Source organism: Geotrypetes seraphini, chromosome 5, assembly GCF_902459505.1.
Source record: "Geotrypetes seraphini chromosome 5, aGeoSer1.1, whole genome shotgun sequence".
Classification (NCBI taxonomy): domain Eukaryota; kingdom Metazoa; phylum Chordata; class Amphibia; order Gymnophiona; family Dermophiidae; genus Geotrypetes; species Geotrypetes seraphini.
This window is the reverse complement of record NC_047088.1, coordinates 169,359,017-169,376,864: the sequence shown is the minus strand read 5'-3', so window position 1 is coordinate 169,376,864 and position 17,848 is coordinate 169,359,017. Positions and strand designations below refer to the sequence as shown.

The window sequence follows — 17,848 nt, the reverse complement described above, 5'->3', positions numbered from 1 at the left end:
AGCACACCTTAAAGCTAAGTGGAGTGGTTTTTCCTCTTATTGCCATTGAGAACAAATCTAGCATTCAAAGAGCACGTTGCCTTATTTACTATTATTTTGCATTAAAGTCATACACAGTGATGGAATGGTGGGTTCGGCTATAGGAGCCAAGGCTCTTGGTCGGATTACACAATTCTGAGTATATGTAAAAATTGTATTACCTCACTTCTTAATACCTATATTTAAGATCCATTTTTGACTTTCATATATTGAGAAGTCTTGGTTCCTGTTACACTTCTGTGTGTTTGAAAGACATGGTTTTCTTTTAGGATTGACTGTGCAGGATTGATCTGTACTAGTCTGGCTTATTCAGTTTTACAACGGGTGTATTGATGTTCTACTGCTCCCTGCAGTGTATGTAAGATGCTGCTTTTTCCTAGGTGCACTCTTGTTGTGCCACGTGTGGATTGTTACTAAAAATCATGTTTTCATACAGATGAGGTGTGTGTGAAAAATTGATGGGCCCCGGGTGTCACATATGCTAGGTATGCCACTGGTTGGGTGCGAACCTTTACACCACGGTTTGGCAAGCGTAAGAGCTCATACCCAAAGTTTATAGAATACTAGCTTAGTGCTGATCTTAATGGCATCATATACTGAATCTGGCCCTATATGTGCAAAGTCTCAGCACAGACCTCAGAAATCTCCTCTAAGATAAGCTGTCTAAGAGAATCCATCATCTCATAGTCACACTAGTCCTGTCATCAGTGCTGTAGTAAGGGTGATTGGCACCCAGAGCAGTGGCGTCCCTCCCTTGCTCCCCACTACCGTGCACACTCCCCTTTCCCTTTCCACATACCTTTTTTACTTCTCCAACATGAGCAGCATGCTCACTTCAGTGTCAGCTGACCCTTTGATGTCACTTCCTAGGCATTGGTCCCGGAAGTGATGTCAGAGAGAGCGCCAATGCTGATGAAGGCAGCAACCTCATGCCAGGGAAGTAAAAAAGGTATGGAGGAAAGCAAAGGTTGCATGCACAAGGCGAGGAGAGGAGCAGGGGGAGGGCAGAGAGAGGAGGAGAGGTGCTGCGACCTTTGGAAGACCGCACCCCCATTACTAAGCTACTGCCTGTCATGGCTCTATTAAGAATCGAATCTAAAATGTGGAATTATTTCATGGAAAAATAATGCAACTGACTGTAAGTACAGAATATTAGCAAATGAAAAAAGGTTCTGCTTTTGCTATAACAAAGAGCAAAATTGTTCTATCTCTAAGAAAGAGGTATTGAATTGCAATTCTGGAGTGCTACAAACTAGAGGTCTGCATGGGAACGGGGATCGCGGGAATCCCACGGGTCCCGCAGGGGTCCCGCGGGAATCCCCCCTAACCCACGGGACTCCCACGGGGACCCCCCTCTAGCCCACAGGATTCCTATGGGGACTCCCCTCTAGCCAACGGGACTCCCATGGGGCTGGAAGGCTTTGGAAGCAGGGTTCGTCCATATAATATAATGGACATATCAGCCTTATTAAAAGAGGGGGTTTATAAGTTAATTACCTGAACAGAAAACAAAAAAAGGGTTCCACCAAAGAGATTCCACAAGGAAAACAGCAGCGCAAACACAAAAGAAACTGTGGAATTGATGATCCTGTCAGAAGTAATTGCTGCTTTTTATGGGGACGAGCGGGGATGGAGGTAATTCCTTGCAGGGATGGGTGGGGACGGAGAGGATCCTGGTGGGGACGGGTGGGGACGGAGAGGATCCTGGCGGGGATGGGTGGGGATGGGTGGGATTTTTGTCCCCTTGCAACTCTCTGCTACAAACCAGGGGGATACTCAATGAAGTTACAGGGAGATATTTTTTTTTCATTCAGAGAATAGTTAAGCTCTGGAACGCATTGCCAGACGTTGTGGTAAGAGCGGATAGCATAGCTGATTTTAAGAAAGGTTTGGACAATTTCCTAGAGGAAAAATCTATAGCCTCTTATTGAGACAGACATGGGGGAAGCCACTGCCACTGCTTACCCTGGATCGGTAGCATGGAATATTGGGTTTTGGCCAGATACTAGGGATCTGGACTGGCCACCATGAGAACGGGCTACTGGGCTTGATGGACCATTGGTCTGACCCAGTAAGTCTATTCTTATGTTCTTATTTGCAAGCCATGGATACCGTGCAAGCAAATGTTTCTCATGAATATTCATTAGGGGTAGCCTGAAAACTTGACTGGGTTGCAGCCCTCCAGGACTGCAGTTGAATATCCCTGCTCTAAACCACTTAGACAATTTGGTGGAGAAATGAGAAGTTCTCACCCAAAGTGGCCAGTACATGACGAAGTTCAGCACCCATCACTGTGCCATTGCCTTCCTTGTCAAAGACGCGCAGACCTTCAACAAAGTCCTCGTAGGAGCCTTTGTCCTTGGTGTTGCTAGCGGCCTGCATCATGGGAAGCCATTGCTCAAAGTCGAGTCTCTTGTGAGCCAACTCTAGCAAAAGGACAAGTAAGAAGTAGCATATTTACTCACATGATAAACTGTAGGCACTTTTCACCCTATTGTTGGCAGGATAAATAATCTAAAATTCTGGTGACTAGCTGTGGTCTTACAGTCTTAGCTATCTCAAAGCTCAGCTGGGTTCTTTTTTCTGCTGTATATCAGGAGTTATCAACCTATATTAGGGGAAGAAGCTAGTTCACAAGCATTCCTCCTAGTTCTCACTCAGGGCCCGATGCACAAAGCTCCGACACCACGGTATTTACCGTGGTGGGAGTGATCTTTCTTTATTGGACTATGCTCAGTAAAATAGCATGCAAATTATACGCATGCTATTTGTGTGCAGCAGCCCCAGTAAAAGGGGGAGGAACTGTGCCTGGCACTTGCTCAGAAGAGCACATCACTAGGCACAGCTGCTCCCCTCCCCTCCTTTAAAAAAAAAAAAAAAAAAAAATGGGCGCAGCAGATGTGTGTATGTAACACCCGCAAAACAGCTGCAGCCTTAAAAAAAAAAAAAAAAAAGCCAGCCAGCAGGCCCTGCTTTTCATGCAACCTGCAGTCAACTGAGCTGCAGGACTCCCCGATGCCGCCTCTGGCTTCGAGGCTTCCCTTGCTGCTCAGCTGTTCTCTAGGGGAATCCCCAAACAGCTGAGCAGCGGGGAAGCCCTGAAGCTGCCGACAGCTTTGGGAAGTCCTGTGACTTAGTTGATCGTAGTTTCCATGGAAAGCAGGGCCTGCTGGCTTTTTGTTTATCTCCTTCCCGATGCACATGGGTGCAGCAGTCCTGCATGTGTTGTGTGCCTCACACAACACATGCAGGACAGGTACCGGCAGGTCCAGACCTGCTGGAAACTTTTGCCCTATAAAAAGGGGCATTTCCTTTTGCGCATTGCAAGGAGAGCTCATTTAAATACTAATGAGCTCTTTGCGATGCATTTGCATAGGGTTCTGAGTGGCTGCTATGAGGATTGGTAGCAACCACAGAGAACCCTTTGATGCATTGGGAAAACAGCTTTCCATGACAGTAAGACTGCTTCAACAAGTCTTACTGCCACGGAAAGCTTTTGTGCATCGGGGCCTCCGTGTCTTATATTCTGCTGAATCTCCTGTCTAGCAGCCTGTGCCACTTGAGACACAGGACACAGAACACAGAAAATGCATAATGTAATGTTTCAGTACAATTATGCCTTTCAGCTGGAACTCAGCAAAGGTCTGAAATGTGCATTTATTTATTTTTTAAATTTATATGCCGTCTACACTTACACAGCTACAAAAAACATACATAGTAAAATAAAACAAAACAATAAATACTGTATCTATGCTGTTTTTTACCTCTAAATCTTCCTATGCCTCACACAAATGCTGCAACACTGATGAATATTAAACAGTGTATAAGGCGCTATGGAGTAATTCTATAAGGCGCTGCCTAGATTTAGGTAGCAAGTACATTTGTATATACCTATGTTCTTAGTCATTTACACAAATATATGGACACGTGTGCCAGTTACCATATTCCTGCTATGTACTATTCCCATGAATCTGTGTCTATGTATTTGCTCAGTAGTTTTGTCCAATACCACCATCAGGCTCACCAGTTTATAAATTAATCTCTAGATCCCTTTTTCAAATTGTACAAAACATCACCCCCCATAACACTATCCTTTCTGTAAACTGCATAATTGAGCTAGTTGAATATTTTCCATCTTCTCTGTGGTAAAAATGTAAGCTGATGAATCTTTGGGTTTTGGCCAGATACTAGGGACCTGGACTGGCCACCGTGAGAACGGGCTACTGGGCTTGATGGACCATTGGTCTGATCCAGTAAGTCTATTCTTATGTTCTTATTTGCAATCTTTGATTTTGCGTGGCTGTTAGGATCGATGGCAGCGTAACAATTCAAAGCATAGGGGTAACTATTTGTAATTGCACTTTTGTAGTACCAGCAGCTTTGTGGAACATTAACAGTTTTCAGTCTACAAGCACTAGTGGTGATTGATATTTTTTGTCTGCTGGTTTGAACAATGTATAGTGAAGGTTGTTTTTTTTTTTTGCCTATGATAGACGGTATGAAGCAGAGCTACAGGATCTCAGCTCACTTCATTAGGCACATTAGAAATGGCTCTGTGTACCTTCTGAGGCTTTTTTCCTTTACCTAGGTTTTCTCTGTGATTATTAGTACACTTCCCCCTCCGCATTCGCAGTGACAGGGGAACGGCAAGGCAGCGAATAGAGAAAAACCGCGAACAACTTTTTGTATGTTATTCGTGGTTTTTCTGTAAAAAAAAAAAGAACCCAAACCGCGAATAACCTGACTTGTTCCAGTGAAGAAAGTGCAGCTGGGAGTAGCAATTTTCTCTGTGCAACGCCAGGCAGCGATTTCCTGTGATGTAAATTTGGAGGCGGGGCTTTCGCTCAAAAAACCATGAATAACCGAAACCGCGGACCCGAGTCTGCGAATATGGAGGGGTAAGTGTACATATATAGCAGTTTACTGGAGTACTTTTCCAAAAGGCAGCAAGGGGGCTTAGATGTAGGTGGAACATGGGTGGGCCCTTGGCGAGTCACCAAGCCATATGCACAACTTACAGAATAGTATCAGTTATGTCCACTGCATGGCATACCAACCATGCCAACTTATGCCCGTCAGTAACCTTGCATAAGTGTGCACTGTGCCAGTGTGATTTTACACTACTATTCTATAATGGCTTAGGCACACCTAGATGCCATTATAAAATGGGCACTCGGCATATGCCATAGTGACACCTAAATTAAGATGCCAAGTTATTGCCCCCATAGAATTTTGGTTTAGTTTAATTTTGGATTGGCTTGCTTGTACAGTATGTATTTGCATCTATTGTATTTTACGTTAAAGGGATAATTCACTGAGAACAAGACCTTCAAATTAGCAGAATGTAAATATTCCTATAATTAATACAAGTAATGTTTGTTATTGTATGGCTAGAAAAAGAAGGGGGAAAAATCAGTCTTACAGTAAAAACTATAGGCCATTTGGGTTGCCTCTGAACCACATTCACCTTGACGGGCTGATTCAATTCTTTTTTTTTTTTAATTTTGCCCATTAGATCTATAAACTTTCAGTCTCACTTTTCATATAAACATAGAAAATGATGGCAGATAAAGTTCATACAACCTATCTAGTCTGTCCATCCACATCATCTATTAAGATCTGCAATCCCTTTCTCTTCTTCAGCGATCTTCTATGCTGTCCATCCATATCAATTAAAAAGCTCTGCAATCTTTTTCTATTCCTCAGAGACCTTCTATGCTTGTCCCATGCTCTCTTGAAATTATAGTCCTTGTCTCCCTCACCTCTACTGGCAGACTGTTCCATGCATCACCACCCTTTCTGTAAACAAATATTTCCTTTGATTACTCTGGGCCTATCCCCTTTCACCTATAACAAATCACCCCAGCGCTTCCTTTCAGTTGAAAAGGGGGCTGCCACGTGTGTCTATACCTTCTCTGTACAAGTTTGTATGGACAAGGGGCAAAAACAGGACAGCCCAACTTGCCTGCCTAGACTTTCTCTGGCATATGACACAACCCAGTCAGAAATCATAAAATATATTTACCCTCAGCAGTTGGGTTGCCCAGAATTTTCTTGACCTCTGCATTTGTAGGGTTCTGTCCCATAGCACGCATCATGTCAGCAGCCTGGCCAAGGGCAATCTTGCTGTCGCCTACCTTGTCAAAGAGGAGAAAGGCTTCCTTGAAGTCTGCAAGAGAGGAGGATTTAAGATGAAAGAGATATGTGAACTTGTTCACCATCGGTTCAGCCTTCCTAAAAACTTGATGTTTATTTCGCATGCTGATCCCCTTTTCCAAAAAAGATGTGTAATTTCTTTTTATTTTTAAAAAATTACTTTTTTATTATTCTCTATCTCCGAAAGCTAACAGGGTGCTTTTTCCTTGCATGCCCTTTGTGGTTATTTTCTATGTCTTGCAGGTTGAAGGGGTTGCAGCTAGTGCTACTAAGATGTCTCCTAGCTCAGATCCCCTGTAGCAAGAAGATTTTGGATCAGTCATTCAGCTTCCTTCAACCATCTACCTTTGCCAAACTCATTCCTGCAAGATTCTGTGTAAGCCCTCTTTATTATTATTATTTCATTTGATATACTGCCCTTCTGATAAAACCAAACAAACTGGTTTACAAATGGTTCAGCCATGAAACCTAAAAACTGATACAAATCTTAAGAAAGGATGATATAAATGGTTGACATCTAGCCAATTACGCTAAGAAGGTTGGGGTTAACTCTATTGCCATCCATTCAGACACTCAATCTAAGAAACTCTCTAACTCTAGTCTAGACCTATTTATTTGACAAATTTGTCTAATGAAATTTCAGTCATGTATTGAATACATTCATGTACGTATTCGGTGACGGGACTAAAGCGCGCCAGACAATCATGCGTAGACAAATGAGCATAGACAAATGCGCGCAGGATGTCAACATGCCGGATTAAAAGTTAAATTTAAAGTGCTCCAAGAGGGGGGGGGGAACCCCCACTTTACTTAGAAGTGTTGGCGCTTTAAATTTATCTTTTAATCCAGCACACTGACGTCCTGCGTGCATTTGTTTCAGCTCATTTGTCTGTGCGCGATTGTCCCGTGCGCTTTCATCTATGAACCATGTATTTACTGCGTTTGGCAGTTTCTCTTGATGTAAACTGCTCTGAACTGCAAGGTATTGCGGGTTATAAATAAATTTTATTATTATTATTGTTACATGTTGGGGAAGGAAGTTCCACATGGATGGATGCAGACAGAAAATGAAAGATTTCCGAGTACAATCTAATCAGGTACATTAAGATGTTGGAATCGCAAGGTTATTTTGGTCTACTTCAGAGTCATTGGGTCACACTGAACCTTATGCTGCATTTATGATCATTTTAAAGAAATGAAGGGATAATCCTAGAGAAAGGATGGCTAGAATGGTTTTACTATCATGAACTCTTTTCCACACCACTTTCTTAATCCTTTTTCGGAAATGACAAACAGCTAATGCCAGTTTGTTTATGTGAATGCACCTTGTCTCCTCTGAAATACCAATTTTGCAGACTCTACCTGGTTCTATAACGTGTTGCCTAAATTTTGGTGTCCATTCCACACCTATTTGAAAGATAAATAGCAGTTATGCGCAAGGCTTAGCAATATTCTGCAACAAGTAGAGCTGTACTGAATAGCACATTTTACTATTTGGTTGGATAAGAATACTGATTATGGATAATGGGCATTTGAGCTTTAACTTAACAAATAAAAAGCAATGTGAAATCAGAGATCAAGTGTTCTATTTCAATAGGATTTATATCACACTGATTTTAGTAAGTCTCCATTGGTTGCCTGTAGCTGCGCGAATTGAGTTTAAGGTACTTTAATCTATAAGCTGTGGCATACAAAACAGCCGGTAGAGTTAAGTAATCTTTTCAACCTATACCAGCCAACTTGAACAATGTGTTCTGTTGAGAAGCTCTGTTTGGAAGTTCCATCTTTGAAACATGTGAAATTGTCCCGATTCTGTCGCTCGATGATGACAGTGCAAGGCGTTCTATTGTGGAACAGTTCGAAGCAAAGAATGCTCCGTCCTTATTAAACTTTAGGAATTTGATTAAAACAGTGCTGTTTGAGAGCTATTTCTCATGCAAATGGGCTGATTGAGGAGGAGCTATTGTATTGATGGTGGTTATTAGACCTTTTGAAGTCTTAATGTATTTTGTCTTCTGCTGAACTGTTTGTTGTCCAGTGTTAATTATCCTTTTTCAGTTATGAGTGTTTTTTGTACCTCACTCAGAATTATTGATGCAGCGAGTAAGACATTTTTAAAATAAAATTTAGCACAGTAGAGCCCTGGATTATTTGCATTTGAATTTAAATCATTATTCGGCCAAATACGAATAATATATTTCAGGCAGAATCAAATCAAATACGAATATTCAGTACACCTCTAATAACAAGTGCAATGAGCTTATCATGCAAATGAAAGGGGGCATTCACAGGGAGATGAGCATGGACAGTGCAGAACACTGCAAGTTACATGTTAAAAGTGCCACATGTACCATAGATGTGACATAATTGGCCATGCCTAAAGGTATGCATGTGTCTGACAACTAATGCTAGTATTCTATAATGGAATCTGGGTGCCAGATGACATTATTAAGTTATTACTCAACGCGCTGCATCTAGGTGTCAAAACTGTGACACCCATATATAGAATTGCCCCTGTTTCAGCACAATTTTGGCATTCAATAAATAAAATGATCAGCACTTAACTGTTTATCGTTTTTGAAAAAGGATTAAGAAAGGAGTATAAAAGAGGCTTTATGGCAACAGAACCATCCTTTTTATAGGATTTTTAAAATTTATTTCTTAATTTTTCAAAACTGATTTTACATTAGTTTCGTTTCTACAATTTGAGATGTTGCACTAAGCAAATTCAAACCCTGATAGCTTTTCCCTTGTATAGCTCACTGAGTCCAAAGAATCCCACAACCAAAATAATTTTGGTATAATACTTCAGAAATCCCTTTTCTGTACACATCTGTAAACTGAATTTATCTACCCTGTTTACCCATAGTTTGCATAATAAAATATATTTTCAGAAAAAAAAAAAAATCAGGCTTCCACTTTTACATTTTGTAAACTAAGGTATCCTTTTATGAAGGTGCGTTAGCGGTTTAACGCTCTTAATAGCAAGCGCTAAACCGCCGGATGCGCTAGCCGCTACCGCCTCCTCTTGAGCAAGCGGTAGTTTTTCGGCCAGCGCGGGGGTTAGTGTGTGATGAAAAGTCGCACGCGTTAAACCCGCCAGCGCAGCTTTGTGTGTGATGAAAAGTCGCGCGCGTTAAACCCGCTAGCGCTGCTTTTACGAAGGCGTGTTAGGGCCTTAACGCGTGGAATAGCGTGCACTCGTGCTAATCCGGTGCGTGCGCTATAAACGCTAGCACACCTTTGTAAAAGGAGCCCCAAGATTGGTTAATCAATCTGGTTGCACTTCTCCAAAGAGCTTTCATCCCTGGCTCACTAGGTGGAGGAGGATGCAGAAAAAAATCTTAGTGCTTTTGCAACTGACACCTGGTCAAAATGAGTTGTTGCTTTCTACCCTTTCCCGTCTTCCAGACTGAGGACACGTGAAACTGAGTATTTTGGGTTCTACCTCCAGATGTCCATATACAGTCACGCCTGTTAGCATCCAGGATAATTGCTGAAACAGATATGGGACTATAGTATTCAAGTGTAATATGAAACTCCTGTGAAACTAATCCTACAATGCCTGGTTTATTCAGGCCTGAAGCACACACCCATCTCTTGCAAGCACCACCCACACTATGGAAAGTTTCTGGACAATCTTGGAGGACTCAGAAGATATTCTCAATTGACCAGATTATTCAAATTATGAAAATCTGTCCAGTATTAGCCAGGCTGCCACAATGAGGAAAACATCTATTGTTATATGAAATGCACTAAATTAGATCACTGTTGAAAACAAAGGCCAATCCTAAATATGTGGAAACGAATGCTATGACCTTTTCATATGCAGGAGTAAAATTGTGGAATAGCCTTGTTGGCCAAATTGGAAAATGTAGTGATAGGAGTTCATTCAGGAAACTGTTGAAAACACAACTATTTGTTGATGCATTTCTTTGAGCATTTGACCTTTTGTAAGGATTGACTCTTTCTGCTTTTGCTTCTATTTGTTCTGACCTGTTTTAATATTTTATGTATGTAACCTTTTTTGTAAATACAATGGAATCGAAATTTTAAAAAATTAATTAATTAATCATACAGTGCAATAACCTGAACAAATCTATTGTATATCCAGTTTTCTAATTTCAAGCATGTGACATATATTTTCAGCATTTAGATTCACTCAAATGTTTTGATCTCCCCAATTGTCCCTAATAGGACAATTTACAATGGCATTTATCAGTGAAAAAGAACCAAAATAAAAACTGCCCTCCTCAATTGTATCTAATGTGTGTGACTTCTACTGTGCAAACAAAAGCAAGGGGGTAAGTCTCTTGATCACTTACCTTCTCTTTTACTAAACCGCGATAATGGTTATTATAGAGAGCCACACTGCTCTTGATGCTTATAGGAATTCTATGAGCACTGGGAGCAGTGCAGAGCTTTCGGTGTAGCTCCCTGCGCTAATAACCGCTATTGCAGTTTAGTAAAAGGGGGGGTGGGGGAGGTTTAGTCTCATGTACCAATAATTTACCTCCAAACACACTCTTGTCCATATAAGCCGTTGTAGAATTAATAGGTAATGTCATTGATTTCAAATAAACTGTTTTGGAGCGTCTGTATGGAAGTTTGTGTGAAGGTGGTTTGAAAAGTTTGGTATAAAAGCAAGTTAAATAATGTGGTATTCATCGAGGGCTATGCACGTGCGTCCAGTGAGTTTCCAGGTTTTTTTCATATCATTCGAAAAATAGATTTAGGGCTCCTTTTACAAAGGTGCGTTAGGGCCTTAACGCACAGAATAGCGCATGCTAAAATGCCGCGCACGCTAGCTGCTTCCGCCTCCTCTTGAGCAGGTAGGTTTTTCAGGTAGCATGCGCTATAGCACGTGCTAATCCGGTGCATGCGCTAAAAACGCTCATGCACCTTTGTAAAAGGAGCCCTTAGTCAAACTCTGCAACATACTCATTGACGGCATTGATGACTTAATGGATTGTGGCGCCATCTCATGGAAATTTACCAAACTTTTCAAACCACCCTTGTATATGTAAATGATGAGTATATCTTGAAGAACTGGAGTAAACTAAGGAAAAAGATATTTTTGAAATAGGAGATGAGATCATAAGATTTAGAGCCCTAATTTTATAAGTAAAAATGTATAAAAAATATATTAGAAGATGAGAACAAAGAAAATGGACCTAAACAGAAACGCAACATTTCAAAAAATCATGCAGAACTTATGGCCTCTTTTACAAAGCCAAGCTAGCGGCTGCGCTGCGCTAACGGCCCCGAAACCCATAGAGATTTAAAGGGCTTCGGGGTTGTTGCCGCACGGCAGCCACTAGCACAGCTTTGTAAAAGAGGCCGTTAGTTTAAAGTATGAGTGGTTTGAAAAGTTTGGTAAATTTCCATGAGATGGTGCCACAATCCATTAAGTCATCGACGCCGTCAATGAGTATTTTGCAGAGTTTGAGAAAAGCTAGCTTTCCTATGGTATGAAAAAAACTGGAAACTCACTGGACAAACACGTGTATAGCTCTCAATGCAGACTATATTTAACTTGCTTTTTTACCAAACTTTCATACTGTTTCTTCCTTTCCTTTCAAAGCTCTGCTCTCACCATGCTACAAACAGCACATAGTCCAAAAGAAATTCCTTTATTTTCCCCCTGAAGGATCCACCAAAATGATCCTTTCTAAAATGCAAAGGAGTTGTCCCTCAATCTGCTTGAAGATCTACAGGTCACCTATTTTAGGTACCTTGGAATTTCGTCTTAATTTTCCCATGTTGAAACAACTTGGCATAGTGTGACAAAGCTAACAGCTGTTTTTCCCCCTAAGTCAAGAGTAGATAGCTACAGATTTATGAGGGAAGCCTCCTGCAGCCCACATGTTCTCAGAGAATTCAGCATGTCCTCTTGAGAAACTAAGCTCAGTATTATGCAATATTGCCCTCTTCTGCATCTTTACTGGGCCCAAAATGTTACTTTATCACAAATACTTTCCTGAAAGCTCTCTTTCTCCACAGTTTTTAGTCAGTTAAGAAATTCCCTCTTTAGAAATTCATCCCTTTCCCAAAGCCGGCTAGAATGTGCAATGTTACAGGCTGTGATTTCACTCTTTATCAGGATTAGAGGTGTGCAAAACACTTAATAACCCAGGGGTGTGCATGTGTGATCATACATTCTGTTTGTTGGGTGGCTAAAAATTAAAAGTGTGCACAAATCGTCTGTATGCACATACATTTAAGAATTAACATGTAAAGCATTGTGGAAAAACTCTGAAAATTTGGAAAAAGTTGTTTAAAATGAATACAAAGCAAACTTTTTGGGGAAGGGGGACTATGCACATGCCTATTGTTAAAAAAGCAAGGTTCCCCTGGTTGGAGAAAATGGATGCCTTTGCATATTGTTCAACCTCAAAGATATGTATTACTTTGGTGCAACACGGGATCCATCGGTTATTATCATGGGCAGCTGAAAATATCCCAAGAAAGACCATGATGAGATGATTGCTTTTGGAGAACCTCCCCCCAATTTTCTCTTGGATAACCTCTGAGACATCTGTTCTAAAATGCAGAAGAACCTCTTACGCTCTGACATTGTAATGGGGACCAAATACACTGATTCTAAGCCTCAATACTGCATCTATTGACCATGTGTTTCCCCCATTTCCTATGAATGTATTTTTACATGGGCTCAAATGTGCTTTCTAATATATTATGCCTAGTTTAACATGTCAGCAACATCTTTTGCCTCAAGGTAGCTGTATTTATTGTACAAGCTTCCCAAGACTCACCTTCTTGCTGGTCACGTGAGAACTCGATCTGTTAGGAACAAATCAACCACAGGAAAATGTTTTTTTTATTTTTATGATTGTTCCTGTTTGATTTATAAAGCACCCAGCTCACGGCAGGAAAACTCATTCCAATCAGTCAACATGCTTCCTTGTAGGTTCTTGGAAATTACTGAGATGCCTAACAGGGCTGGTGATGAAGTAAGTGCTCCTCGTGATCCTTGCCCACAAAGGCCTTGGTGCTGCAAAATCCCTGAGCCATGTAAATGGCAGAGAACTAGAAATATTCTGTGAGGAGTAGCCTAGAGGTTAGAGAGCTGGGCTCCCCCTATCTATGGAAACTTGGTTCAAATCTCAATGCTGATCCTTGTGATTTTGGGCAAGTCACCCAACCCTCCCTTACCTCAGGTACAAAATTAGATTGTGAGTCCTCAAGGGATAGTGAAATATCTACTACTACTAAAGAGCTACTAGAAGTATGCAGTAGTACTGTCCGATTTGTCAATTTGAATCACCAGTTCATTCGATTCGGTGAATCAATTCATTGTCACAGAAAATCGAACTCACCGATTCAGCGATCCCTACCCTGGTGAGATCTGACATACCTCTAAGGCCTCCTAAACCAGCAGCAGTGGCAACGCTCTGAACGGGCTGCTTCACGGCCTACCCCGCCAGGGCCTTCCCTCTGCCATGTCGCTGATGACATCATTGGTGATATGGCAGAGGAAAGCCCTAGCGGGGAAGGTCGCAAAGCAGCCTATTCAGAGCAGTGCTGCTGCTTTAGGAGGCCTTGGAGGCATGTCAAGTTTCATGGTGGGAGGATCGATGGGGTGCTGCTGCATAGGGGGGATGAGCGGGAGAGGAGGAAAACTGCTGCTCAGGGGGATGGAAGGGGCGGAAAAATGCTGCACAAGGGGGAGAAAGGAGAGAGGAACAAGGAAGAATTGTTGGGGTGGAGGAAAGGAAGGGAGATATGAATCAAAATGTGTGGAAGGGAGAAATCCTTCATATGGTGGAGGGGAGGGAGACAAGCATGAAGAAGAGAGAGGGAGAAATGTTGGACAAAAGGTGGAGGGCAGGGAGAGATGGTGCATGGGGAAAGAGAAAGAAATGTTGCATATGATAATGGAGGGGAGGAAAGGAGGGATGCTGCATGGAAGTGAATAGAGAGGTTTGATCCAGGGCACAAGGCAGGGAGAGAGAGATAGTAGATAGTGGGAAAGAAACAAATGTTGGATATGACAGTGGAAGGTACAAAAAATAATTTTATTTTCTATTTTGTAATTACAATATGTCAGATTTGAAATGTGTATCCTGCCAGAACTGGTGAGCTAGGACCTAACAGAGAGAGAAAAAAAACATTTTTTATTTTGTTTACACCACAGTGCTGGCATAGGGTTGGAGATGGCAAAGAGGGATGGGTGGGGGTGGGTGGAAAGACTACAAAATAAGCCCTGCCAGGATGTTTGAAAAAAAATGCCCAATGGGGCAGGAAAAGTGAATCGAATCAAAAACACAATTCAATAGGCTGAAATGAATTGAAAACATTTTCCCTGAATCAGGCAGCACTAGTATGCAGTGTTGTACACATTATATGCAGGCAATTTCTCTGTCCCTAGTGGGCTCACAATCTGTTTTTATACCTAGGGCAATGGAGTGCTGGGTGACTTGTCCAGGATCATAGGGAGCTGCAGTGGGATTTGAACCCAGGTCTCTAGAATCAAAGGTCACTGCACTCACCATTAGACTACTCCTCCACCTACTGTGCTTGAATGGGACTCACCTTGAGCTACTGTTGAAAAAGGTGTGAGCAACACCCACCCAAATAAACTTTAAAAATCATAATCAGATACACTTTCTGACTTTGTGGGGGATGGGGGGAGAGAGAGTTTCAGCAATAAGAAAATTTTTTGCATGTTTCCAAATTCTGCAGCACAAAAACCCAAATGCTCAAGTCCCAGAGCACTTACTCTCACTCATGCCCATGGCAAGAGAAACAAAGGCATCCCAATAGAAAGAACCCTAAGATCTTAGGTTTCGTATTCTCCTTGACATTAATGACACTCACCATCAATCTGATCCTTTGAAAAAGACTGCAACGGAACGAGAAAGGAGAGAAAACAAGCAACTAGTAAGGTGGCAAATGCATTGACAGGAACAAACCCAAACAGAGTAATGTCTATAGAGGTGCAATTTACCACACAACACTGTAGAAAGAATAGGGAGGGGATACCACTAAAACTCCAGTTCTCTAACTAAAAATGTATTACTAAGAATACAGGGAGGATTCTGTGCAAACACCTATCTAGTCCAACAATTATCTGAAAGTTTGCCTGCTCAGTTATATATCATCTATGCATGCTACATTTCTTTAGACTACATTAGATTATTCTAAATAATAATGTAAAGCTTATTTGAATTAGCATCGTTTCTAAGCTATGTTCAAAATGAATTAATATAGTAACATCCCATTCATTTTTGGCAGTATACAGTAAATTGGTGGAAAATATGCTTGCTGGTGCTTTGCATGAAAAAAAAACACAGTTTAATAACTATTCAGTTTGGAAATTAATTGCATCCGCTCAGTAGAGCTACAGCAACCGCTTCAGATTGTGACAAATTACACTGAATCTGGTGCATAAAAGCCTGTTTGCACAATTTCTACATTAAAAGAGGAGCTAACGTTATAGCTTCTGAATACTTGGGAGAGTTTTTGCTCCTAGATTAAACTCAGTTATTCTTCTCTGTTGGGCTAAGCCATCTGGATGCAAGATATTTTGCTTAAAACTAATCAGTCAATTAAACAACCAATAATATAGTAAGGAAAGTTGGCTTGTGGACCCACCATGATTAAGATGGTCTGTTGGAGAGTAGCTCTGAGGCTGCTGAAGTCGGCTAGTGGACAGCCTGAGTCCCTGAGTGTGGTCCTTCTGCTCTGGTCTTTCTACTTCTTATTTAAGCAGGGGTTGTGACATCAGAGCTAAGATCGAGTGTCTGAAGGAGGCTATCCCCTCCCCTTGGAGAGTTCTTTAACTTTCTTAGGGCAAAGGGAAAAGAAGGATCTGTTTCTTGACTGACCCATTTGGAGGGCTATTTTTAGAAAACCCAAATCGGCCAAGGAGCGGCGGCAAGCTTCACTGAGTTTGAAACTTGTCAGCACTTTCGAGGCCTGGTGCAACTTGAGGAAAGATTATTCCTAAAGTGGTCATGCCACATATAGGGGTGCTGACTAATTTAATGGGCTAATGTGTGAAATGTATTAATCAGAGAGGTTATATAATGCTGATCTATCACTGCTTCTCAAGTGGAGACCACTTTGGCAAAAAAAAAAAAAATGTCAATGTGAAAGCCAGGATCTTTGTAGGACATGGCAGCTAGGACCCTGGTTGTTGGTGGTGGGGAGGTTGGTGGGGGGAGGAGAGAGTGCTCTCTTCAATGATGCAGCAAACCAGTTGCTCAGGAACAAACCAACTTCTGTACCTGAAACGTTCACTTCCCACACACCTCTTTCCCTCAGCCATCTGCCTCCAATAATACATTGTTCATCTCTTCAGCATCTCTTCCCTACATACACTGTTCTCCCAATATACATTTATCCTTAACACTAATCCAATTGGTTTCAACCCCCACACTCCTGTCAATCAGGGACCATCATCCTCTTTTTCACAATGAAGAGCTCCCTTGGATTTCATCTTCTCCAAGCTGGCTCTCCTCCCAGGCTGTTAATCCTTTTTCCTTACCTTCTCCAAAGGCTTCCTGTCAGCACCACCTCCAGAATAGCAGTTCTGCTTTCTCATGGCACCTTCCAGTGCCTGAACTTCTAAACAGTCATGCACATGGCTCAAACTCACTGAGAGCTGTGCAGTTTCAGAAAAAAAGCAGAAATGTTACTCTAGAGCAGTGGTCTCAAACTCGCGGCCCGGGGACCACATGCGGCCTGCCAGGTCCTATTTTGAGGCCTCGGTATATTTATCATAATCACAAAAGTAAAATAAAACCGTTTTGATCATATGTCTCCTTACCTATAAATTGCAATATTATTATTAAGACTTAGCCATAAGGAAAGATTTATAAACTATAAAGAGTTTTACCTCATGCAAAATTGTCATTTCTTTAATAAGAAGAAATTAACTATTCTTTCTGCGGCCCTCCAAGTACCTACAAATCCAAAATGTGGCCCTGCAAAGGGTTTGAGTTTGAGACCACTGCTCTAGAGATAGCAGCAGTTGTAAGCCTCCAGATAAGATAGTAAAGAGTGTCCATTAGGGGAAGAGGTTTAGGGAGTCATACCTAGGGTTGGTTTCTGAGCCTTTCAGTGCAGTATAATTTATTTCAGTTGCTTTTTCCTGTATTTGGAGACTTGCGGACTGGCTAGGGTTTGCCAGATTTAGTTGTGAGAACGATATTGGTTTAATAGCTGTTTTTTTTCCCAAATCTGAGCTCACAGTGAGTTACAATTCACGTTCTGCAATTATTTCTTTGCTGGAAGGGGGGATTATAATCTAAATTGTATCTGAGATAACAGAGGATAAAGTGACTTAAGGTCAGAAAGATCATCAGTGGAAGAAGATAGATTCGAACCTACCTTCCTTAGTTCCTTCTACATGTAGACTACTGCTACTACTACCACTAATCATTTCTATAGCGTTACAGTACATAGCTCGTACTAGACATATGCAGCACTATACATCAAAACACAGAAGACAGTCCCTGTTCCAAAGAGCTTACAATCTAGTCAAGACAGACAAACTGGACAAGAAGGTGCATCAATGCACTGTGCTCAGGTGGGAGAACTCCTCATATACTGGTTCAGAGCAGTGAGTCTTAAAGTGGTAGAGGGGAAAGATGTGGTTCAATGCAGCACAGCTCTCTTTCCCTTCCCA

The 17,848-nt window shown here is 41.6% G+C and overlaps 1 protein-coding gene across 3 annotated transcripts in view; it reads right to left on the bottom strand.

The window, feature by feature from the left end:
• Positions 1-17,848, bottom strand: part of MYL1 (myosin light chain 1) — a 45,995-nt gene that overhangs the window by 7,782 nt on the left and 20,365 nt on the right. Inside the window, exons 1-5 of one of the 3 annotated variants that reach the window (XM_033946903.1) lie at positions 15,811-15,870; positions 15,034-15,058; positions 12,969-12,996; positions 6,065-6,208; positions 2,292-2,465 (exon numbers count right to left, since the gene is read on the bottom strand). In XM_033946903.1, coding sequence (XP_033802794.1) covers positions 2,292-2,465; positions 6,065-6,208; positions 12,969-12,996; positions 15,034-15,036 — 349 coding nt within the window. In that variant the 5' untranslated portion in view covers positions 15,037-15,058; positions 15,811-15,870. Of the gene's footprint in view, positions 1-2,291; positions 2,466-6,064; positions 6,209-12,968; positions 12,997-15,033; positions 15,059-15,810; positions 15,938-17,848 lie in introns of those variants that run through there. The other 2 variants (XM_033946904.1, XM_033946902.1) reach the window with 2 other exon arrangements.